Source organism: Lagopus muta, chromosome 5, assembly GCF_023343835.1.
Source record: "Lagopus muta isolate bLagMut1 chromosome 5, bLagMut1 primary, whole genome shotgun sequence".
Taxonomy (NCBI): Eukaryota; Metazoa; Chordata; class Aves; order Galliformes; family Phasianidae; genus Lagopus; species Lagopus muta.
Window position 1 is genome coordinate 29,025,907 of NC_064437.1, and position 25,708 is coordinate 29,051,614.

At 39.2% G+C, this 25,708-nt stretch overlaps 1 protein-coding gene across 2 annotated transcripts; it reads right to left on the minus strand.

Annotated features, from left to right (window-relative positions):
- Positions 1-1,996: 1,996 nt before the first annotated feature.
- Positions 1,997-25,672, minus strand: ODR4 (odr-4 GPCR localization factor homolog). Of its 2 annotated transcripts, none has more exons than XM_048946652.1 (14): positions 25,312-25,672; positions 24,669-24,803; positions 24,132-24,263; positions 23,647-23,742; positions 22,610-22,716; positions 21,515-21,551; positions 21,250-21,390; positions 20,488-20,583; positions 19,871-19,936; positions 11,026-11,154; positions 10,264-10,354; positions 9,107-9,292; positions 4,340-4,432; positions 1,997-3,064 (listed from the first exon to the last, which is right to left on the minus strand). In XM_048946652.1, the coding sequence occupies exons 2-14, from the start codon at positions 24,765-24,767 to the stop codon at positions 2,997-2,999; spliced, it is 1,341 nt and encodes a 446-aa protein (XP_048802609.1). In that variant the 5' UTR covers positions 24,768-24,803; positions 25,312-25,672; the 3' UTR covers positions 1,997-2,996. The 2 variants fall into 2 exon arrangements, with proteins under 2 accessions (XP_048802609.1, XP_048802607.1); XM_048946650.1 differs by having other exon boundaries at positions 25,269-25,672.
- Positions 25,673-25,708: the final 36 nt, after the last annotated feature.

Genomic DNA, 25,708 nt, shown 5'->3' on the forward strand with positions numbered 1-25,708 from the left:
TTTATTCTTCCGTTTGACTCAAAGTGGCAGGAACCCTACATGTGTTCACATACGCTGCTTCAGACAAAAATGAAGGTGGGAAAACTATCAGTGGTGTCTCTGATGACTAGATTAAAGACAGAAGCTCTAGAAGGAAGGATCACATCAAAATAATACTGTTTAAAAGTGAAGCATTTCATATTTCATAGATTTAAACACTGTAAACAAACAAACAAAAAACAGAATAATAACGACAAGCAGAGAAATAAAGTTTGTATAAAATTATTCCATAACTTCAACTTTACAACTAACAACTACACCTGAAGAAGACAAATATTCAGACATGGAAGTCTCAAAAGCCCCTCTAGACTCCTGCACATTAAAATAAAAATATGTTCTTATCCAGGGATAAGGAGTTAAACATCTCAGTTTCAATCACAATGGAATTTTCACAGATTGTAAGCTTTAGGAGCTTACAGTCAGAAAAAGGACGTGCTTATGTAAAACCTGAGAAAAAGTTAAGAAACAGTCTAGTAATAGACTTTAAAAGCTTTTAATTTTCCTTTAAAAAAAAACAGTATCTTAGGTTGTCAATGGCTAACAGTAGAAAAGGGATGGGAAGCAAGAAGACAGTGAAATCATCTTGATCAGTTCTGTAATTCTTAAACAAGTGAGAATCTGCTTTCTTCTACATCCACTGTTTCTCGCGGCACAATGACTGGAAGGTTCAATCTGTAGTTACAAGACAAATTACTCTTTTTTTCTTGGACAGGGCTAAACTGTTTTTGTACTGCAAAGATGAAGTCTCCTGTGATACAAAGCAGAGAGCTTATCCAGAGGAACTTTGTTCTTTGCGTTTCAATATCGAAGTGAAGTATTAGACTTCCACAGATCCTTGATACGTAAAAAAGATTAATTTGATGGTCTGTGATAACACTGTAAAGAGTATTTACTATACCCTGAATGTGCCTGCATGTGAAAAGGGTAATAGAATTCTTCCCTAGGTGATCCACAGAACATCTAAACAAGCTGTACTTTTTACACAACTGCCAAACAAAAAAACTATTGGAAGAGCACTTCATTACTATTTTCCTCTTGGGTGTAACGTAGCACCTGCAATGTTGTTCTTCCCATCCTTTGTGGAGTTGTGAGCAAAGCAACTACAAAAGAACTGCTTTGTAGTTTTACTTCCATGGAGGCACTCTGCAGTTAAGAACACTTCTGTTTACAAATCAGATGGGCTGTCTGAGACTGAAGAAGAAAACTTAAAACAGTGTTATAGAAACAGTCCCTTTTTCGGCTTTCCTTCATGGTGGTGTATATAGAAATTGCAAGTAAACCTGGGTGGGAGACGGGCAAGAGCTCAAGCAAAAGACTTGCAATTCATTGACTTTGTTGTTGGTACAAATATTCTATCTCATACAGAATGATTTAACCATGAAGTGAATCAGACAAATAGTCACACACACATACGAATATCAAGCAAATACAAGTTTAAAAATGTGACTGTTTAAAATGCAAGATGTTACTTCTATGCAACTAAGCTTGAGTCCTATCAAGATATGAGCAAGAATGAGGAAATAGGACAAGGATATTAAACAAAAAAAAAAAAAGAAAAAAAGAGAGTGATAGAGAGAGAGAGAGGGAGAGAAAACCTTTATTCTTCCCATTACTTCTGTTCCCTTGCAATACTTTCTTTACTCTGCTACAGCAGAGTAATTTTTAGACCAACCATATTATAAAGCATATTGGTAAACTCATCTCATTTTCTGGCAGCACTCAATTTCTATTTGCACAGAATATGACTCATCTACAAGCTATGCAGCAGTTGATGGACTTACCTGAAAACAGTATCTTCAATTATAACCTTCACTTTTCCCTGAGAGGCCCTACTTGACAATACTGAGCACAGAGGAGCTGCATTCCACAATAAGTTACAAAACTAAAAGTAGATAATTTTACCGAATATGTGAAAACAGAATACACAGACAAGGTAAGAGGATTTCAAATGCATACATCCCATTCTTGCTTTTTATTGAAAGTATTCAAATACATACTTACATACTTGATTATGTTTTAGAATCTAATCTTTAAGTGTTCCTGTGGCTTTACACTAAAAAGAAACCTGCAGTGATACTTAACTGTGCTAAAATCTGAAATTCCATTCTACTATGATTCAGATCCAAGCAAACATCACATTTCATATATGAATTACCTTTATCAACTTTACAAGAACTTTTCCTTCCCCCTGCATTCCTCATGTCAAGTTTAGGATAATGATATTGCCCACTAAACCCAGAAGAATATCTAATCATGGAAAGTTACCTGCATATGGTCTAAATATCAGGATTAGCAAACAAATTTTGACAGCTTAGTTATAAAAAAAAATAGTCTTTAACAGCTGCCTAGATGCAGATCAGAAGTAACAGGATAAAAGGCAGCAGATCCACAAAATTCTACACATTTTACTGATTTTTGAGTTCTCCAGGTCTTAAACTAAGTTATTTACAGTCTGAATTGGCCGTCTGGAATATTATCTAAAAAGTGCATGTGGTGAGACACTGGCTTTGTAAAATCCAATTTTCCCTTAATTAAGTTTAATAAGATGAGATATCTTTTAGCAAAGGAACTCCCGAAGTAAGAATTTTCATACTAAGTAACTCTGCTAATATTACCAATAGCCTGGAAAATACCAGCAGTAACATTTTATGTTAAAATTAGAAGCTAGAGGAAAATGGAGGTTCTGTGTTGGTTTAAGGACACTTTCTAGACCATAATGTCATTAATTTACATAAGAGTAACATAACTAGTTTTGTATAAATTTGATTTACCTGCTACTTGATATATTAATTGCATGCAGGAACAAAGTAGCCGGAAATGTAGCAATTTATATTGCGCATCTAACTGGTGGTTTTTAGGCAACAATCCTCAACTACTGGTATATTAAACCCCAATGTTTCCATCTTGTATAAATGTGATTACCAGACTCTACTTCAGTGAGGCTGCTTTGCTCGACTTTAGTCGCTGAAGTAATTGAAAGAGAAGATTGATGCAAAGACTGCAACAGCAACTGCTATTACCACACCTAAAAACAACAAAGGAAATGCTTTCGGTGAGCAGCAAGTCCAGTGAGTGGCACAGTCAGCAGCTAGGGTGTGGAGGGTAGGGTCACTATGAATGACAAGCAAGAGGAGATACAGCAAAAGCCACCCCAAAAGCTATGCACACCACTGCTCAGCCTACATTCAAAGCTATGATCTCAGATAATTAAATTACAGAAGCTTTTCATAAAATCTTTGGTCAGAGCAGGCTCCTTCCAAAAACCAGTTGACAGCACCTTCCCTAGTAACTCGGTCATGCCCTGCCCATAAAATAAGGCAGCGACTCCACACTACTGCTTAATTCTAGGAATACAACTAGCAAAAAACCCAAAATCTTCAGGCTTGAAGAAACAAAAGCTACTAAGTTCTTCCACAGAGACACTAGGGTTAGGGATTTTCTCTGTGGCACTGCATCTATTCCTTAAGTCTCTTTGTACCACAACAACAATTTGCTTATTGATTAATAGTTTGTTACTGTTGCAGTTGAATAAAATACACTGGGGTGAGAGGAAGGACTGATGACTAGAGGGAATAAATTGTTATTGTTACACTATGTGCAAACCTAACAGACATTAATACTTTTCTCCATTAAAGTTATCATGTTCTAGAATTAAGAATTAATAGAAAGCAAACGTTATAGTTGACTAAAGTGCAATTATTGTAATACAAAAAGACAGCTAAAGCTCACAGCAAGGAGAACTGCAGTAAGTGCAGATAAATGTATGAAAGCTGGAAAGCTGAATCAAGGGGATATAATGGAGAGACAGCAATTGGAAAAATTCTGTAGCTGCTCTTTCCTCTACTGAGGCTGAGAAATACCACCCAAGCCCATATGTATTCATCAAAAGAAGAAGCTTAGTCACTAGCCAATTTAGGGATGCCTGTTCGACAAAGCTACTCAGATGTGGGTTTTTTTCCCAACTACGAAATTATAGAAGTGATGGCTCTCCAATAACTTAAGCTTTCCATATTGACTTGTAGGCTGAATGAACTACAAGCACTGGTTTTGTTCAAAGAGCGAATTGATATTTGTCCAGAAACACCCTCTATCTACAACAGTAAAATTCTAGAAAAGCTACTGCATCTCCTCACAGAAGCAATGAAGAGGGCTTTTTTGTTGGTTTTTTTTTGTTGTTGTTATTTTTTAATTAATCTTACCAGCTGTGAGAATAATAATAATGCTGTGGAAGCAAATTATATAGAGAAAGGACTCATCATAATCCCTACATTGCCACAGTAGAAATAGGGAGGTAACATACCCATATTTTGTTGAAATTTCAACAGCAGTGTTGCTTCCGTCAGTTGTTTCTGTTGTGTATCATCCATGTTTTCGGAAACTGGACAAATACCAACTGCATGGAAATCAAGAGAACAAGTAAATACCAGGTGAAAAGATAACATTTGCATTTCAAACTTGAATTAATGCAGAAGATCATAAACTTCCTATCAACTTCACAAAGTAGAAAAATCAGCTTATTCCTGTAGAAACAGCAGCAACAGCACAGTATTAAAAGATTTCCCTTCAAAGCCATTTGTGCAGAATTTAGGGTACATGCAAAATCTACTGCCACTGAAACAGAAAGGCCAGCATCATTCACCTGCTGCACAAAAATAAATGTTCTTTTTGAAGCACAGAAATTTCTTCTCAAAAGTCCCTAAAAAATATACTTCCAGAACAGGAATAGAGGATCTACTCTCCTTTGGAACAACTACTAAATTCTTGGGCTGCTCATCCAGGATGAGAGCTTAACTATTTCCAGACTGATGGAATTCAAACCCTTATCTATTGCCTTTCCAAAGATTTCTCTAATCATTTTGATATAACCAGTATGTTGGAGAGAAGGGAGGAGAGAAAGAAGACCTCTCCATGAACGTGCTTGTTTGTCCCACACAGAGTGAGCACACTTTGGTCTCTGCAGTCTAACGATAAGGTCACTTAGTGGTGGCCATGGGCCAAATGCCTTCAGTTGCCATTCCTGTACAAAGCACTGTTTGTCAAGCATCAAAATTTTTAATTACAGTTCAGTAATTACTACTGCATTTCTGCTGTGGAAAAGTACAAAGGAAGTGGGAGAAAGTGCTTGTGCTATTGCAGTGAGATTTGGATGCCTTCAGAAAGAAGGGAATACAAACACAGATACAAGAAACTAACATGCTGTTCCTGTTCTGAAGACGAAGGAAAAAACAACAGCAGTGCCAATACTAAGTCTACAAAATATTGATCTAAATTAAAAAAAATAATAAAAAAAAAGGATGTCTCATTTTCAGAGTGGGGTTGTTAATCAGCTTTAATTACAAATTACATAGCTGAGTAATACAAGGCACATCCCATTATGATTCACGTGCAAATGATTCATGGAAATGTACTTTATCCTAAAGTCGGAGGGAAATGCATAATCTAAATGTGTGATCAGATAGGTTGTTTCTGTCATCTAAGATGAGTCATGTGTACACATCTTCAAAATCTTAAGTCAAACTTGCACAAGATCTTGCTTTTCACAAAAACATTCAAACTAGCCATTTACAACCTGTCTTTAGCCATTTCTATTCCTTAATCCATTGGCTTTGTATAAACTCCATGCCAGCAATTAAGAACTGCCTGATACAAAACTTAACAGGGTATCTTTAAATTTACACTAATATGTATGCAAATGTAAGCATAAATATGGCTGAGATCTGCCAGCAAGCTTCACATTATGTAAAATAAGAATAAAACCATTCAGTGCATGCACTGCTTTCTTGAAATCATCTTAACTTTAATATCTGAGGCTGTTGCTTCATCATTATTTTTTCTGAAGAACACAACTTCATCTACCCAAAATATGAGCAGAAATCTGTAACTAGTGTGCAATAAGTAAATGATTAACAGTAACATGACAGCTTTTTAAGTACTGTACCCAGTGTAGTAAGAGCACCACATTCTCTCAAAATTACTTAGAAGAGTTTTCAGTTCCCTAAAATAACCTCTTGCTTTTAGAGAAGTTGACTGCGTTTCTTGGGTCCTTTTTAAAGTCTAGATCTAGCAGGTAACTTTCTGCTCTACCTCTGATGCGCAAGTAGGGCAATTGGTGCCCTCTAAATTTACATTTCTTCGCACTGTTCTAAGAACAGCTACACATTTCTGAAAATAATTTTGAAGCTAAACATCAAGGCAGCAATGCCCACTTATTCATGAAAATAAAGAAAGAGAAGAAGCAAAAAAGAAATACCCTCAGGCTATTTACTTACTGAAGGCATTTATACCATTAAGTTAAGGAAGACCTATATTTGAAGTAGCTGTATTATAAACCATATAAAGTTTTCAAAAGCAGAATTCTACGAATCCTTAATTCCACAGCAATTCCTCAATTTGCTAACAAAGGTGGAGAAGAGATTACTATCACTGTCTCATCTTCTCAGCGTACTTAATACCCCCACCCTGAGGATGAACAGGGATTTAGAAAAGCCAGTCATAAATGCAGACCTTTCAATTGCTTGCATTAAAGTACTAAATATCTTGAAACCGCAGTGTTAGAGCTGCTTACATCTTTCAGTTACAAATAGTTCTGGTTTTGCTTTTTATTTTCTGTGTAATAATTTTAAAGCAAGACCTCAGAGCGACCTGGAGAGATGTTCAAGTGATTAAGAAAATAAAGCTGCAGGTGACAACAACGGGCCATATGAAGTCAGCACATGAACCTGGCCTTCTCCAAATATCTTCATTTCACATGTGCTGGCTACGTGCTTCTTAATCATAGATCTTTTCACGGTATTGACTGGATGGTCTTCTTATTTATATTTTAAAGAACATTAAAAAAGGCACTATTTGAAAAGCCTCCTTAAGTTTTTGATTTTTAAACAGGTTTTTTTTTTTAAGTAAATTTTCTGCATAACTTTGCAAGAGATATCATTTCTCTCATTAATTCAAGGTCAGTGTCTAAAATAACAGTAACTGCAGTATAAACAGGGAGATGTCAAGATTTGCAGCAAATCAGTTTTTATACCATATACTGAGTACTAGAAATATGTTTAGTAATGACAATCAAGCTTTGAGAAACAACAAATGCTGGCCATATTAGAATGATACATTGGGAAAGCACAAGGGAAACTCCAAACTTTCCTGTCACAGAACTATGTTTACAGCAATACACACAGGCTAAATCTCAAAGTACCAAGAGAGCTGTCAAGCTGTAGAATTAATGCTTTTCTTTACAATAAAGTAAGGAAAAACAACATAGCTAGCAGGTCTGGTTTGTAAAATAGCCTTCTGGTGCTAATAAATTGAAGAAGCATTTTGATAAATCTCAAGTTAATGATTTCTTAACAGTAATCATCAAACAGCACTGCGTGGATAGCATAATTACCACCAGGAGCAGTGCCAGAACCCATTCTTATGGGCAAACATTTTGATGTTCACCGGGGCGAGGTCAGTCTCATTTCTTTTGTAAAATCTTCTTGGTATGGTTTTCCTTTTCCTCTTTTATGCATTTACTTTAATTCACATTTAAAAAAATCCCACATATCTAGCTCCATTACCAGTAAGTTACAAGAACACAGCTCTACTCTGTGAGCTATCCAGACATCATTTTATACATATTAGCAGCTCCTAGTCTTTTTGATGCGCTGCTGTTAGATTAAGTACTGCCTTTCTTCCTACCTCTGGATTCTACATCCTTACATAAGCAGTAAAGCTGAACTGAATCATCACCTTTTCCCACACCTACCTTCAGTGCTGCATTAATTTACTTCCATAAGTTACATTAATTGCTTTAAGTTATTAGTTTTTAGTAATAACTAGATTTATGATTAATAAAAGGTACTGTCATAATACAATACAGATTTTTATTGCCTTTACTGTTTTTTCTCCAGGCTCTTACACTGTGCACATCTTTTGCTTCTCAATTCAACAAGTCAGATTCACTGCTAAGCTTAGTTAAAACCTAGAAAATCCAATAATTTCAGAAAGATATAAGAATTTATAGTTAGTTCTGAAATTAAGAAATTTTTAAAAAGCAAGTGAGCAAGGGGGTCAAGAAGAACATCAGGAATCACAGTTCAATTTAGAGAGCACGCTCTTGGCTACGCTATTTTTGTCCGCTAATACCAATATCAAGAAGATATCACTACTATTATCTAAGAAATAGTGACAATTTTTTGTACTTAAACTACAGAACTCTATCCTGCAGCTCACAATGACACTGGGGTGGGAATTTCTTCCAAGAGACCACAGGAACTATTACTAGATGCATTTCAAATACAGATTTGACTCCAAGATTGAAATCAAACTCTTATGGAAAAAATAGGGTACAATCTAATTCAGATTATACAGGAAAATCAGTAAAGTTTCAGAAAAGAACCAATAACTAGATTGTAGCAAAGTAAGTGTATTAAATAGAGGATAATAGTTTCATGAGATCATAAACTTAAAAAGCATTCAGTAGAAAAAAGAAAGATCTGATGGAACCACAATCTTTCCAAGTGAACCACAAAACTTCAGTTTTGAGCACTGCATTCAGTACATAAGAAAAAACACTGAGAACAAAGAAGAGACTTCATATTTTTGAAAAAGTAATGCTAAAAGCACTCAACTTCTCTTTCTATCTAGTATTAGAATTACTCTGCTCTTCAACTGCGAAGTTGAATTACTGTAAAAATAAGCAGAGTATAAAGCTTAATAGATTTTTCTCATAGTTTATCCACAAATACAGGATGAGCACAAATAAACATTGTTCAGCTATATACTTACATATCTATTATAGCTCATGAGCTGCAACCATGGTTGCATAGATAATAAAATTGATAAGAAAGTGCAATATAATTACAGCATTCTGTTACAAGCCAAAAACAGATGCTGCAAGAAAACATACAATTTTTGAGAAATATGTTTAAAACATAATTAGATAGATATAAACAAGCTTCAAAAATATTAAGTAAACCAACTTTAAACACACTAAACTCCATGTCTGCATAAAACTGGCCTTTGAAATCAATTAACACTTTGATAATTTCTGATGCACTCCATCCTGGCTCTCAGATACTCTATTTACCTGTGTTAACCTCCTCTGCTATATGGATATCTTCAGCTTGCACAAATTGGTCCAACATCTCAACAAAACGTTCCTGAATTTCTCCAGCAGCCTCATCACCAAACTTATAATCACTGAGCATCACACTGGATCCAGCAAAAGGAACAAACAGTCTTTGAGGTAAGACATGATATACCCTCTCAAAATCTAAAAGGAAAAGGGGAAAAATACCATCTAAATAAAAGCCTTGATAGTTATGATAAGATTCCCAACTAATCACTGACAGAAAGACAAAGCTGTTGCAAAAGAACTGCTCAAGGTTTCTATGTAAAAATCCTGATTACAAACATGGTTTGTTTAGATGTTACTATTTTATGAAAGATTTGGCTGCTATTATACAGATGTTTTTAGTCTCTCCAGAAATATCTGAGAGACCTCCAAAACAGACCACAAATTCTTAACAGACCTTTTATCGTGTTTAGAATGACTAGCAGAAGAACTCTGGGAAACACTGCAGATAAGAGCATGCACAGGACAGCATATAATTTCAACACCACAAAGGCTGCAAACACTTGGCTGCTTTATTCTCTACCTACAGCCACGAAGGAAGGGTGCCCCCTAGAGAGGAAACTGAAAATTGCATGCAACTGAAAACTTCAAAAAGGAGTTGAGATAAAGTTGGCTAACAGAAATGCAGAATGCTACGCAGGTAACATAAGAACAAGCAAGGCCATGCCCACAGCTGGTTCTTATAATCTTGCCAAATTTTATCATATCTTTCATTTTAATATTAGTAGGAAGGAACGCCGTAGAGGGATTTTGCAAAAACCGCACACTACAAATTAGGAGTTCAATTAGAGTTTGAACTACGGAATTTTGAAAAATTAAAGAATTCACAGTCAATGAGAAAAGGGCTGAAGTTGCATTTTATGGCCATAAGAACTGAACACAAACTTTGTGTGAAAACTGTGGTACCAAAAAACATATCTGGACTTAATCAAAACTCTCCCGACTTAAGAAAATGTCAATGCCAGCAAATTGAAATTTTGCAGTTTGTTTTGGTGTTTTTTTGTGTTCCTTTTTTTTCTCTAGCAGGACTTCAGTAAGGCAGCATAGCTTTTTACAAGAACAAAAATGTATTGCAAGTGTAAATGTTTTTTTTTTCTCTGAATTCCTACTTTTTTTACAATGTCCTTCATTTATTATGAGATCCTCAAACAGTATTTCACAGCGATCGCTCAATGTGTTTATTATGTCTCTCTTCAAAGCCTGCAGAAGGAAAAAGTAAAAATCTGAGCAACACAAAAGACATTTGCAAACCTTTCTGTTAGTAAGAAACAAGAACAGAAGTGCCTCATAGGTCTAAACCTTGTTGAAAGAATAGTTCTCCAGAAAATAAAAAGCTCTGAAGAAAATTAAAATAAGAGAAAATCTTATCAGATTTTAAAATCTCCAGTGGGAACTGAAAGTTCAATAAACAGAAGCTAGCATTACAAGAACTAGTATAAAATAGAAAACAACAGAGATGAAAAGCAGAGAAAAATTTTAGTATTGCTAGAACTGATGATTTCTGGACATCAAAATCAAACAAAAATGACAAGGCATTGACTCGATAAAGAACAAAAAAAACCACTGATCAAACAAAGTTGTATTTTACCTTCTGTGTGTACAAAATTACACAGTCTGCAACATTTTCTTAAGAAAATCTGTAACAGTCTAAACATAAATTATGCAAAGATTCACTAAAGAATAGTTTTAACAGAAGAAATAGCTGAAAAAGTGAAAAATGAACTGAACCTGCGCCCTCTACCCCAGTGATTTCAGAAACTAATCTATATGATCAAGGGGTGAACCCCAGTTTAGGCCACACCATTTCAGTGATGAAAAAAGCATGATAAATTTTACGTATTTTGGAAAACTATTTCTGATGAAGACATTACCTGAATAGCTTCTTTCACTTTTGGCTTGTTGTTATGTACATAGGCTCTGCACTTCACAGCACCTTTGAGATTTATGGAACCACTGCAGACCTGGACTGTTGCTGTTGATCTGTGACTTGAACCCTGGGACTGAAAAACAAACGTGCTTCAGTTTCATCTTATTACCTAAGGCACTTGCAGCACAAGTAACAAAAAACACAGCTAGGACATTAAACGCATACTTTAAGATGTTTACATGTAACCTGCCTTCCCTCATTATTTCTCTTTTTCTTTTTTAAGTTTTGTTAATTATAACTCAAAATATCTCTCCTCCTCAATTATTTAAAACTTATTCTTGTGATTTAAATATTTGTGTCTGTGATACTTCCGAAACATTTCAGGAAAGGGATGGTAAGTACTGGTATCACAATCTAGCAAGCTTTTAAACATATTTTTTTTTTAGTAATTAAGTAGTTATTTTACCATATAATAAGCATAACCTAGGGTATTCAGAGAGCCACCCATCAACAAGCAGTGATCATACATCTATCTAATATCTATTATATTATATATATAAATAAATAATTATATATATAGGTACAAAAATAAATAATATATATATATATCTACTATCTACATCTATGTTGTATTTAAAACTGCATCAACCTGTTTCCTAGAGACAGGTTCCTTATTTACAGAAAACAATGAGTACATCCTAGGAAGCATTTTAAGATACACCTGGAAACACCCGGATGTGTAACTTCTGCAGGAACTGTGTAATCAACTTCTGTTGTGACTGGAAAAAGTAAATGTAACCCTCACTTTTTAAAAAGGAAGGAATGGAAGATCCAGGGAACTGCATCCCATTCAGTCTCACCTCTGCACCTGGCAAATCCTCCTGTAAACTATGCTAAGGCACATGGTAGGTGACAGACAACATGGACTCACTAAGGTTAAATTGTGCCTGGCAAATTTGCTGGCGATCTACAGTACTGGTGGATAAGCTAAGAGCAACTGATGTCACGTACTGGGAATTGTCCAAAGGATTTGATAATGTCCCACACAACATCCTTGTCTCTAAAATGGAGAAACAGATTTGGCAGATGAATCATTTGATAGATAAGGAATTGCCCAGATCAGGCACATCCTGCAGCCCAACCCAGCCTGTCCTGCAGTCCAGCCCCTGCCCCGCATCCTCATGGCAGTGGCTCTTCCCATTGAGCGGCCTGGCCCAGCCCCAGGTGTGCACCCATTTCTGGGCAATGACCAAACATCAGTGTCAGCTAAAACCAGGGCATGGGCAGGGCGCAGTGCAGTGCTATCTCAAGCCATGGCAAATAACTGTATGCATTTTGATTTGTTGGCTAAACACAGTCCCGTGAACAGCAAAAAAATTCCAGCCTTGCTTTCCATTGTGATAAAGGAATTTGAGAACAGGTTTCAAGAATGCTGAAAAAAATCAATTTTTCAATTTTTTTTTTTTTTTTTTTTTTTTTTTTACTTTTTGGTCTGAGGTCAGTGAGATTATTAATAAAGTTCAACAAAACCAAGTGTCTGATTCTGCACTTCAGTCACAACAACCACGTACAGTGCTATAAGCTTAGGGCAGAGTGGCTGGAAAACTGCACAAAAGATCTGCTGGTGTTGGTTGGCTCAACTGAACATGAGCCAGCAGTCTGCTCCATCAGCCAAAATTGCCAATGGCATCCTGGCTTATATCAGAAATAGTGCAGCCAGCAGGAGCAGGGAGGTGATTATTCCTCCATACTCAGCTCTGGTGAGGTCACACCTCGAGTGCCATGTTCAGTTTTGGACCCCTCAAAGCAAGAGACACATCAAGACCCTAGAGAGTGTCCAGAAAAGGGCAATGAAGCTGGTGAAGTGCCTGGAGCACAAGTCATGTGGGGAGAGGCTGAGGGAACTGCAATAATGCTGTAGAAGTCTCAGGGGAGACCTTTTTGCTCTCTGTAGCTGCCTGAAAGAAGGTTGTGGCGAGGTGGCAATCAGACTCTTCCCTCAGGTAAACAGCAACAAGGGTAAGAGGGAATGGCCTCAAATTGTTCCAGGGGATGTTCATGTTGGATATTAAGAATTTCCTCTCAGAAACAGTGGTCAGGCATTAAAGCAGGCTGCCCAGGAAAGCTGTGGAATCATTATTCCTGGAGGTGTTTAAGGAAAGGGTAGATGTAGCATTTAAGCATGTTTTAGAATACTGGTGATAGATCACGCGTGTCCAACCTTTTGGTTTGCCTGATACAAGTTTTGTGAATAGAAATTGTGTTGGGCCACAGATATGTAGGCCACTCCAAAAGTAATGCCTCCTATTTATTTCAAGGGAAATGACAACATATACAGAGTGCACAATAATGTTATTTGATAGAGCAAATTCTCAGCTACAAAATACTATTTTTCAATATAGTCACCACCATTAACTATGCATTTTTGCTAGTGATAAACAACAGCCTGCATCCCATACTCATAACAATCTGACCCACTGTCACCACTGCTGAAACAAACCACCACTCACATTCACTGTTTGGTCTCAATAACAATTAAGAAAGTTTTGGGGAATGTCAATTGGTGCAAATTTTTTGCACGGAGAAGTTCAGTGACATACCTTTACTTCACACACACTTGCACATCAGATGCCATTTTGTCAGACTGCCCCTCTGCTGCCATCTGCCACATGGCAACAAAATGTAACGGAATACTGGTTGGAAGGTTCAACCTTTACTGCCATACCACCAGCATTTGCCTCTGATGTTATGGGCCAACATAATAAAACAGGAGGTGTTACTTTCAGATCAGCCCTCGCAAAATATACAATTCTATTATTAAATTATTTAGTATCAAAACATACTACTTTAAAATATTTTTCTTAAAATACTAAAAAAAAAAAAAAAAAAAAAAAAAAAAAAAAAGAGAAACAAGCATAAAACTTGTGGGATATTTGACTTTGTTTTTGTGAAACTAACACACCGGTCAGATTTGATGGCAGCAGCTGCAATTTGTAGTGAGACATTCAGGTGTTCAATGATTTTTGATAAAATCCTTTACTACTTCCGTACTTCCACCTTGATGGTAATTGTTCATAATGTCTGTACTGTCAAAAAGCAATGAATATGAATAAGGCACGATTGTGAAACAAAGGATATTTTTTCCTGCTAAGATAGGGATTGTAAGAGTGTAGTAAAGAATCACGATCAGATTTTTGAGTTGAATTTTTGACTGCAACTCTATACATTCCATTTGAAAATTTGCAGGTCATGTACTTATATCAATTGAAAATGATCTCACAAATGTAAACTGTTTTTTTTTTTCTTTTTTTTTGCACCCAAGGGACAGGCTGCCATTCAGACTGACCTACACAGCCTAAACAATGTGCCCTGGACAACCTCATGAGGTACAATAAATCCAAGTGCAAAGTCTTGCACCTGGGTTGAGGCAATCCCCACTACCAATATAAACTAGGGGACGAAAGGATGGAGCACAGCTCTACTGAAAAGGACTTACAGGTACTGCAGGATGAGAAGCTGGACATGAGCCAGCAACGTGCCCTCACAGCCCAAAAAGCCATCCATACCCCGGGCCGCATCAAAAGCAGTGTGACCAGCAGGGTGAGGGAGGTGATCCTGCCCCTCTGCTCTGTGCTGATGAGACCTCACCTGGAGCACTGTGTCCAGATGCAGAGTCCTTGGTAGAGACACGGACCTCTGGGAAAGCATCCACAAGAGGGCTGCAAAAATGATCCAAGGGTTGGAAGACCTCTCTACAAGTACAGGCTGCGAGAGCTGGGGCTGTTCGGCCTGAAGAGATGGCTCCAAGGTGACCTGCAAGTGGCCTTTCAGTATCTAATGGACAGCTATAAGAAAGAAGGGGACAGACTCTTTAGCGGAGTCCATGGTGATAGGACAAGGGGAAACAGTTTCAAACTAAAAGAGGGTAGATTTGGGTTTGGTATAAGGAAGAAGTCTTCTACAGTGAGGGTGGTGATGCACTGGAACATGTTGTCTAGCTATGTGGTGGAAGTCTCATCCCTGGAGACTTTCAAGGCCAGGCTGGACCACACTCTGAGCACCTGATTGAAATGTGGATGCCCCTGCTCATTGCAGGAGAGTCGGACCAGATAATCTTTAAAGATCCCTTCCAACTGTAAAGGTTCTATGATTCCATTTTCAAATTCCTTTATCAAAACAGAAAGCATAGCTGCATATTCCTTGCTGTTCAAAGCTCTGTCTTTAGACAGTGTATCAAAATGCATATAGTAATTTGCTATTGCTTGAGTCAACACTGCACAGCACTGCCCCCCATGCCCTGGTTTCAGGTGACAGTGTTCACAGCACAATGACAGTTTAGCAGTCGCTGAGAGATTGGCGTGGGGCCGCCCTGAGGCGCAGAAACACTGCCTTTAAATTGCAGGAAGGGGGTGAGCTGCACTGTAAGCCGTGCTGGGCAGGTAGGACATGCCTGGATCTTAATGGCCTTTTGATGATTCTACATTATACATTTCGTAAGTATCCCAAGACAATTCCTCTTCACTCAAATGTGGCCCAGGCAAGCCGAAAAGGTGGACATCCACAGCCTAGATGCTCACTCAAAAAGTTACAGTCAACAATTCAGTGATCAGGCAGAGACAAGTGATGAGTGGTGTTCCTCAGAGGTTGGCATTGGGACCAGCACTATCTAGCATCTTTGTCAGTGACACAGGCAATGGGTCTGAGTGCACTCTCAGCAAGTCTGCAGGCAACACAAACCTGCATGATGTGGTCAATAAAAAGGATGCCATCCACAGATATAAACAGACTAGAAAGGTAGGTCCATGTGAAGCTCATGAAATTCACCAAGACAAAGAGCATGATCCTGTACACGAGTCAGAGAGATCCCAGACATGAATATAGGCTGAATGGAGATTGAATTGAGGATCGCCCTGGGAAGGACTTAGAAGTGTTAGTGTACAAAAACTGAACACAAGCCAGAAACGTGAGCTTGCAACCCACAAAGCCAAACACACCCTATTATCACACCTAAATCACACCTGCATTAAAAACAGTGTGACCAGCAGGGTAAAGGAGATAACTGTCTGACTGACTTCTGCTTCCCTTTCGTGAGAACATACCTGCAGTGCTGCATTCAGCTCTAGGGCCCCCAGCACCAGAAGGACACAGAGGTGTTGGAGTTAGTTCAGTTGAGGCGACAAGGCTTATCATGGGTCACATGCCGTCTGATCTACTATTAGACATGTGACCAAGGGGAGCCTGTTGATGAGGCCTTCTTCCTTCAGCTGCAAGAGGTGTTGCACTCCCAAGCTCTGATCCTAATGGGGGTTTTCAACCACCCGGATGTATGCTGGGAAATGAACAAGGTGAGCTGCAAGTGATCCAGGAGACTCCTGGAGTCCATTAATGACAACTTTCTGGTTTGAGTATTGGACAGGCCAATCAGAGGGGAAGTGCTGACAGATCTGGTACTCACCAGAGCAGAGGAGCTGCTTAAAGAGGATAAGATTGGAGGCAACCTGGGCTGCAGCGACCATACCCTGGTCGAACTTGTGATCTCGAGGAACATGGACCAGGAAAAGGGTGGAGTCAGGACACTGAACTCCATGAGAGCAAACTTCAATTCCTGGAATTCCAAGGAATTGTTGGATGAGATCCCCCTGGGAAACTCCCCGTAGGGACAAAGAAACAAAACAGAGCTGGCAGTGGTTTAAGAACAGGTTTCCGAGAGCGCAAGAGCTCTCTGTACTCCAGAATAAGATATCAGGCAGAGAAGGCATCATAGATGAGCAAGGACCTGCTATTCAAACTGAGGGAAAAGAAGAAAAAGTATAAGCAGTAGAATCAGGGAAGGGTGGCCTAGGAAGAATACAGGGATGCTGTCAGGATGTGCAGGGATGAGATCAAGAAAGCCATGGCATGGATGGAATTTAGTTCAGTAAGGAATGAAGAAAACCAGGCGGGTTTCTTTGGGTACATGGGTCATTAGTGTCAGGTGAAGGAGAGTGCACTCCCTCTGAAAAGGGAAAACTGGCCTCCTCAGATGTGGAGAAGGCTAAGGTACTCAGTGAGTTCTTTGCCTCCGTTTCCACTGCCAGTCAGGCTTCCCAAGTATCTTGAATCCCTGAACTTACAAGCAGAAGTCAGGGTAGCAAAATCCCTCCCAGACTAACAGCAGAGCAGGTCTGAGACCACTCATAAGGCTGACTGTGGACAACTCTATGGGACCAGATAATATATATCCCAGGATCCAGAAGGAACTGGCTGATGTGACTGCCAAACTGTGCTCCATCATATCTGAAAAGTCATGGCTGTTAGGTGAGGTCCCTGGTGACTGGAAAAAGGAAATCATCCTCATTTCTGAAGAAAGGGAAAATGGAAGACCCAGGCAACTACAGGCCAGTGAGTCTCAGGTCTGTGCATGGGAAGATCGTGAGGCAGATCCTCCTGGAAGAGATGCTAAGGCACATGAGATAAGGTGATCTGAGACAGCCAACACAACTTCACCAAGGGCAGATCATGCCTGACCAATCTGGTGGCCTTCTATGGAGTGATAGCACTGGGGGGACAAAGGAAGGGTGACTGATTTCATGCACCTGGACTTGTGCAAGGCCTTTGACATAGTTCTGCACCACACCTTTTTCTCTAAATTAATGAGATATGGATTTGAAGGGTAGACTGCTCAGAGAATAAGGAATTGGCTGGCTGATCATAACCAGAGGGTTGTTGTAAATGGCTCTGCTTCCAGGTGGAGGCCAGTCATAAAGCAGTCCCCCAGGGGTCCATCTTAGGACCAGTGCTCTTCAACATCTTTATCAATGACTCAGACTGCGGGATGCAAGTTTGCAGATGACGCTATGACACTGAGTGGTGTAGTCAATAGCACAGAAGGAAGGGATGCCATCCAGAGGGACCACAACAAGCCTGAAAAGTGGGACCATGAGAATCTCGTGAGGTTCCATAAGGCCGAGTGCCAGGTGTTGCACATGGGTCAGGGCAATCCCAGCTATGAGTACAGACTGGGAGATGAACTGTGAGAGCAGCCCTGCCACTTGGGGTCCTGGCGGATAAAAAGCTGGACATGAGCCAGCATGTGCTCTTGGAGCCCAAAATGCCAATGGTACCCTGGACTGCATCAAAAGAGGAATGGCCAACAGGGAAGCGGGAGGGAATTGTCTCTCTACTCTGCCTTTGTGAGGCCCCCTCTGAAGTACTACGTCCAGGACTGGGGCTCCCAGCACAAGAAGGATGTGGAGCTGTTGGGAGTGGGCCCAGAAAAGGGCCACAAAGATTATCAGAGGACTGGATACCTCTACAATGAAGAAAGGTTGAGGGAGTTGAAACTGTTTAGCCTGGAGAAGAGAAGGCTATGGGGAGACCTCACTGTGATCTTCCAGTACTGAAAGGAGCTTCCAAGCAGGAGAGGGACCAACTTTTTACGCAGGTAGATGGTGATAGGACAAAGGGAAATGGATTTAAACAAAAAGAAGATAAATTTAGGCTACATGTTAGGAAGCAATTCTTCACTCAGAGTGGTAAGGCGCTGGAATAAACTGCCCAGACAATTTGTGGATGCCCTATTCCTGGAGGCAGCCTAGGCCAGGCATCATGGGTTCTGGGCAGTCTGATCTAGTGGTTGGCAACCCTGCCCAGAGCAGAGGGTTGGAACTGAATGATCTTTGAAGTCCCTTCCAACTCTAGCCCTTCTTTAATTCTATGAGCACCTCTCTTATGGAGACATGCTGAGGGAGTTAGGGCTTGGTAAGTTAGAACAGCTTTCCAGTATTTAATAGGGATCTACAGGAAGGATGGGGAGGGACTCCTTCTCCGGAGTGCAGTGTTAGGACAGGAGGGAACAGTTCAAAATTTTTGAGAGTAGATTTAGACAAAACACTAGGCATATTTTTTTTACTCACAAGATTGTCAGGCACCGGAATAGCACAGGCTGCCCAGAAAAGCTATGGATGCCCCATTGTGGGAGGTGCTAAAAGCCAGGTTGCACAGGGCCCCGGGCATCCTGATCTGGTGGGAGATGTCCTGCCTATGGCAGGGGGCCGGAATTAGATGGGTCCTTTCAACCCAAACCATTCTGTAATTCCGTAATTACACCAAAATAAAAAGGTTTTTTTTCCATTGTTTTTTCTGAGATAATTAACCATTGGAACAGTGTAACAATGGAAATAGCTTAGGTACTCCAAAGTCTTTAAAATGACTTTTTATAAGTTTATAGATGTTTTGCTAGACACAGCTTTATGAAACGAAGGAATCAGCTAACAAAACAGAACGACCTGTGCTATGAAGGAAGACTACAAAGCAATGCCTGGGCATAAAACTTCATGACATGACTGGGGCACCTAACTCAGGTGTCATTTCAGCACAACCTCTGCTAGAAAGGAAACTTCTAACTTAGATCTGGACAGCTCCAGTTTTTGATTCAGCTCACAAGATCTGTACCTCAATTCAAAACTAGTGACAGCTTCTGATGAAAGTATTCAAGGAAATGTGCATAGCAAGCCATTACAAATAGGATTCATTCTGAAATTCAGAACAAGTGCAGTCACCATGAGTTCAGTGTACGTGAGGATACACAAGTGCCTTAGTATGAAGTGAACTAGTCTTCATTTCTCTAGTGAATGGTTCAATTTTTCCTCACAATTTTCATCAATGTTGTGCAATTCTTAGTCAACGTGGACATCAAGAAAAGAATTCCAAAGACAAACTATGCAGATCTGTCCACAGCCAGTTTCACAGTCAATATTTCAAAGTCAACATCCAGAGAAAAAAAAAAATATTAGGATAAACTAAGGAGGATTTCTAGACTAGAATCTTCTTTCATTTCTTACTGCATTTTATCAGATAGCACTACTTACCAGCTGTGTCAAAACCTTGACATCAAAAATCTGAGTACTGGAATGAGTATTTCCCCTTAACTTTTTCTGAAAGAAAATGTACACGTGTCATATGAAATATTTATGTTAAGCTGCTTTATAATCATTTTCACTATGGCATAAAATGGGCCATAGTTTATATTTTAAGAGGAAAAACAATGCTAAATAGCTGTGAGACTATAGTCACAAAATCAAAAGGAGAAATGACTGGGGCAGCCAATCAAGGCGTTTTTTTTGTTGTTGTTGTTTTGTTTTTTGTTTTTTTTTTTGTTGTTTTTAACATTTAGACATATATAGGTCTTAATAATCTCATCACCTACATCTACACCTACCTTGGATTTTTTAATGAGGCAATAAGGCCAGAGACAACATATAGGATGTTTTTTTTTTAGTCAGATGTCATATATTCACATTACTTTCACTATTGCAGAGGAAGAAGAGACAATTTGCAGCAATGAAAAAAGGAAAAACAACAATTTCTGCATACTATTTGAAACAGGCCAATTACATCAATAAATATTGTACAGAAATCCTACTGTTCCCAGTTTTATCAAACTGGAGGTTCATATATTAGTTTTTCCTTATTATATGGCACTCACCTGCCCTTCCAGCAGTTCTGTATCATTGTCTTTAACTTGTCCATTGATCAGAAAAATACTGTCTTCTATCTGCTTTGACCACCGATTTAACCCATTCTTTAAAAAAGTGAAAACAAAAACGTCATTTTGGGCCCCTCGCTACAGGAAAGACATCAAGGTCCTGGAGCGTGTCAAGAAGGGCAGCAAAGCTGGTAAAGTGTTAGTGAAGTGTTATGGGGAGAGGCTGAGGGAACTGGAATTGTTTAGTCCAAAGAGGAGGCACCTCAGGGGAGACCTTACTGCTCTCTACGACTGCCTGAAAGGAGGCTGTGGCGAGGTGGGGATCAGCCTCTTCTCCCATATCATTAGCAACAGGAACTGAGAATGGCCTCAAGTTGTGCCTGGGGAGGTTCAGGATGGATGTTAGGAAAAATTTCTCCTCCAAAAGAGTGCTGAGGCACTGGAATGGGCTGCCCAGGGAAGTGGTTGAGTCACCATCTTCGGAGGTGTTCAAGCAACGTTTAGATGTGGTACTAAGGGACACAGTTTAGTGAGGAAATTTTAGTGGCAGATGGACAACTGGAATGGAAGTCTTTTCCAACCTTGGCAATTCTATGATCATCATGATAATTGCTAACAATTTTGAGGAAAGGAAACCACAAACACTAAGCACAGCAAAAGAAGAGCTATCAGTATTTCTATATTAGCAATGCTTCAAATTGAATTTAAATAACATTTAAAAGAGGAAAAATAACTAGAAGATTGATGCAGTCAGTTACTTACCTTGGTATTCTTCTCCAAGTCATGGTTGGGTGAAGTCACAAGAAGTGGAATGTGGATGTTAACATTTACTGTGCAGCCCAAGGACAACCAGGAAGCAGACAGAGCACTTTGATATTTCCAGTCTGCTGGTTTAGCTGAACCCTGAGGGCAGAAGTAAGCAAGAAAACACCTATATGAAACATTATGTAACTCACATACAAGGTATTTTTAAAACATGAATTGTCATGCATTAAAAGCTGCACACAATGCAGAGCAACAAACTTACCTTTGGATCTTGTACATCATAGGTCCGGCAAACTATTCTTCACTACTTAAAGAAAAAGATTGAAAGGAAAGCAAAAAGCAAATAGAAACAATTTGCAATTACTTTATCCTTTGTAGTAGTAGCTTCTTTTTTGAGAACTGAGAAAGGTCTCAACTTTAATTAATATAAAAAAGTAGAAAAATATTTGACTCTAAACTCCAAATACCATAGTGATGCTGGGTCATCCATATTAATATCAACAAGTACTCACAAGGAGAACCACCAATGCACAAATTTGCACTTTGCCAGTTTCTCTGAATTTGTTAAGTAAAATCTTGCTTTCTCCTCTTGCATTTACCTCATTATCAACAAACCCAGACTTCTTCTGCAGGACCAGTAGAGATCCCACATGCCTGGCACTTCTCTATTTCCATACGCGTATCTCTTTGAAGTTTAAGTTATGCAATACTTCAGATTTCCTTATTCTACGCAATTTTTTTCTTATGGTGAGAGGCAGTTTGATGCCACCAAACACATACACAAATTTAACAGCAAGAGACTGGGGAAATTTTACCCAAGTAAGAGAGCCAACAGTCCTACTATGGCTTATCAGAAAAGTCCATGATTTCAGCTTAAAGGTATATCTCAACTAAAAAAAAAATAACTTTCCCCTCCCAGTTCATCTACCAGCCAAAAACCTTGCTCTCTACTCCAGAAACAATAGACACATCTATCAACTAATGATTACAGAAGACGCGATACTGTCTTGCAGCTTCTACATTAGAAGTACCACCAAACGTAGCAAATCCATTCATTTTAATTCACAGAAAACCATAATTTTAGTATGAGCAGTCTTATAGTTCACTGTACTTGTACACAATACAAAAAAAAAAGAGAATATAGATGCCAACTAAACATGCCTTACAAAGCCTTATGACTAGTTACACTAGGCAGAGTTATGATAAATGGACATGGTGCCATGAAATGAGCAAACCAGAAGAGACTCCTTTTCAAGGGTTGTATAGTAAATTAATCCTCTACAAAATCTTGTATTCAAAAATAACTACAGAAATCAGATTGGGATCTCAGTCAACAAAATTTGCTAAAAAAGGATACTTTTTTGTAGCCGAACAAATTTGAAGAGCTGCTCTGTCTGAGACATCTTCATCAGCAGGTTTCCAGAGCCGTCTCTTAGTCAAGGACTTTTCTATGGAAAAGATTAGCTAAAGATTTAAAGAAAAAAAAATATTACACGTTTTTCCAGCCAACTGATCTATTACAAGTTCTGGAAAACAGTTTTGCACTGAGGTTGTAACTCCAACAATCTTGTGATTATGGATAAATAACATTTTCATATATGTCACCAAAATTTCATACTGAAAGAAAATTCAGCAAAGATTCATAGGCTAACACTCCAAAGTGAAAGTTGCATATGCAAGCTTAATTCACCTTCCATATAAACTGAAGCAAGCAATACATATTCACATGTTCAAATTGTAAGATTTTCTCCTACAAAAAATGCTACAGCATTTCACCTTAGACCAAAGGCTGCAAATCTTTCACATTAAAATCACTTATGTTCATCCTATGAAAAAAAGAAAATGAACCTACATCTAAAGGACTAAAACTAAGCACAGCACAAGGTGTTTCAATACTACAATGATGCATTTTAAGCCTGTAAGACATGACAACAGGTGGTTTCTAAATACAATCCCATGGACCTAAATCAAATAATAATATCTCCACATAAAACATTCCTTTTAGAGAAATTAGAGTTATAGATCTTTCACTATTTTAAATATCTCTAAACAATCAAAAAGCTAATATGTTCCATTGCCAATGATCGTGCCACGAAGATTTAATAGAAACGGCATTAAAGAGATTTTCTCTAAGCCAAAGCATCTGTTTTTAGTAAATGCTTTAGGATAGTATACTTGAGCATTGTAGTGCTTCAAAACGCCACAAGAGACAGAAAGCTAGCAAATGCCAGAGCACAGTCTTGGAGGTTTCACTCTCAAAACTCTAAATCAAACCAGAATGTTTTTGCCACTTTATCTTTTAAAAAAAACATATATACTAAAGACAATAACATAAAATTACTCAGTTATACACCTAAAAATACCCTAGCCTTTTTCCCATTTTTCTCTACTTACCCTGCGTAAAGCATTTTGACTATCTTTTGATAGTTCTGGAGTTACAATTATAAACACACCAAGAACTAATAAGCCTCCAGGAAGCATTCTAGAAACCTTAAAGACAGGAAACAACATGTATTAATACAAATCATAGCAGAGGCATAACACAGTGCATCAAAAACTTCTAACAAGATGAGTACGAGTTGAGAGCAGATAAAAGCAAAGCCATTTCTCAGATACAGGTTCTTCCAAAATAGAGGAACAGACTATCCTGCAAATTTTCTTGCTTTTTAGCCCTATTACGTTTCTGTTTTATCATAAACTTCGGAAGCAAAAAATAAAGACATTTTGGTTTAATAAACCAAAGTGTGCCTGAGAAAGTGTATCTTTAGAAGAAAAAAAAAAAAAAAAAAAAAAAAGCTAGAGATTGCAGAAGTGATGGTAGCTCCATATCATCTCCTTTCCATTTCTCCCAGCCTCTCCACAAACTCAGATTGCACTACCTGACTGGCATGTGCAGTGATCCATTCTTCATCAATGGAATCCAGTTTTGAAGGACTGGTATTTCCTTCCTTCTGCTCTTCCTTTGGAGGCGTTCGAGCAGCTCGAATTACGTAGTCTCTTTGTGGAGAACACTTGCAAAAACAATAGGAGCCAATAGTTCCATGTTAAATCCAAGTCCAGAAACATACATACTATGTAACACAGCACCTGTAAGTGCCACTTTACAACACTTAGGGCTAAACTGTATAACCTGCTACAAAACTACTTCCTGCATGAACTTTTTCTGTCTTTGCCTTAAAAAACTGATTGTTAAGTGTTACCATTAAGATTTTTCTTTTCCCTGTGTCCAGTCTTTCAAAACATTTTTTTAGAAAACTTGAGTAGTCAGCTGATACTGCAAATGCTTTATGGACCACCTTACAATAGAGAAGCCCTGTGGAATACCAACAGACAACACAGACTTTGGAAGTCAATGGGGTTTTCTCCACCTAAAATGAGTACAGAATGGGCTTCGCAATCCTTCCCCATATGCTTACCTGCCCTATTAACAGCCCAGTGACATAAGGCTTAAACTTTACGCTGAGGTCTGAAAGGTACTGCCCAACAGTTTCCTCAACAAAATACGTTCTGCCCATTGCTGCAAGTTCAAGACCAGGTATTTCAGTTTCAGCCTACAAAACAAATCATGTACAAAGTCAAATCGGTTATACAGTGGTAACTACATTGATTACATGAAAACAACAATCAGAAAAAAAAAATCCTGAGCAGGTTAATTTTTATTTCTCAAGAAAAGTATCCTATGATCTACAACTGTTTTTCAATGAAAAAAATAGAACTCCGCAGGCTAGAAAAAAAGTACACGCTAGCCTTACTTGAAAGACTACTTTACAATACCCACTTTAAGTGCCCATCACTGAAATGACACAAGTCAAGCAAGTAAGCATTAGGAAAACCACGTTTTCGAGCAACGACCTTCTGCCGCACCGCGCTGCGCCCAAGCTCACGACACGCCATTCCTCCTGCGTTCAGAGCCCTTCGAAAGAACTTGCTTTGGTGCCCAGTTGCACCGCTTAATTATCAGCCCGCGGCACAGCTGGAGCTCAACACCACAACGAGGACGGCCGCCGTCCCCTCACCTCACCACCGCCGGCACCCGCCTCGCTTCAGCCGGCTCCGTACCGCCTCTGCGCCGCTCGATGCTCTGCTGCTGCACCTCAGCGCCGCCAACACCGGCCAACCCAACACCGGCCGCACGGCAGCCGCCGACACCTCTCAGCTTCGCCTCAGCGCCGCATTCCGATGACGCTCAAGAGCGGAATAAAAGCGCGCGGCGGGACGGCCCGCCGCCATGTTTTGTGTGGCCGAGGCTTCAGCACCTTATCCGTACTGCCCAGAATGCTTCGGGAAAGGGAGCGACTGCACGGCAGATCTCCCCGCAACGTGCCCGAGCCTCCTAGCGCCACAGCAGCCACTCTCACTCGTCCGGCAGCAGCCGTCACCTCACCCAACGTGGTGGGATAAGCTGCTCTACCGGAAGCGCAAGTACCGGTCAGCACTAGGCCCGCCCCGCGGAAAA

Bases quoted from the DNA above. Each gene is read 5' to 3' on its own strand.
- ODR4 (XM_048946652.1), bottom strand. From the start codon at position 24,767: ATGGGCAGAACGTATTTTGTTGAGGAAACTGTTGGGCAGTACCTTTCA. The intron at 11,155-19,870 runs GTAAGTAGTGCT...TTTGTTTTTCAG, and splicing joins TCAAGGTTTTGACACAGCTG to TCCCAGGGTTCAAGTCACAG. The intron at 10,355-11,025 runs GTAATGTCTTCA...TTCCTTCTGCAG, and splicing joins AAGTGAAAGAAGCTATTCAG to GCTTTGAAGAGAGACATAAT.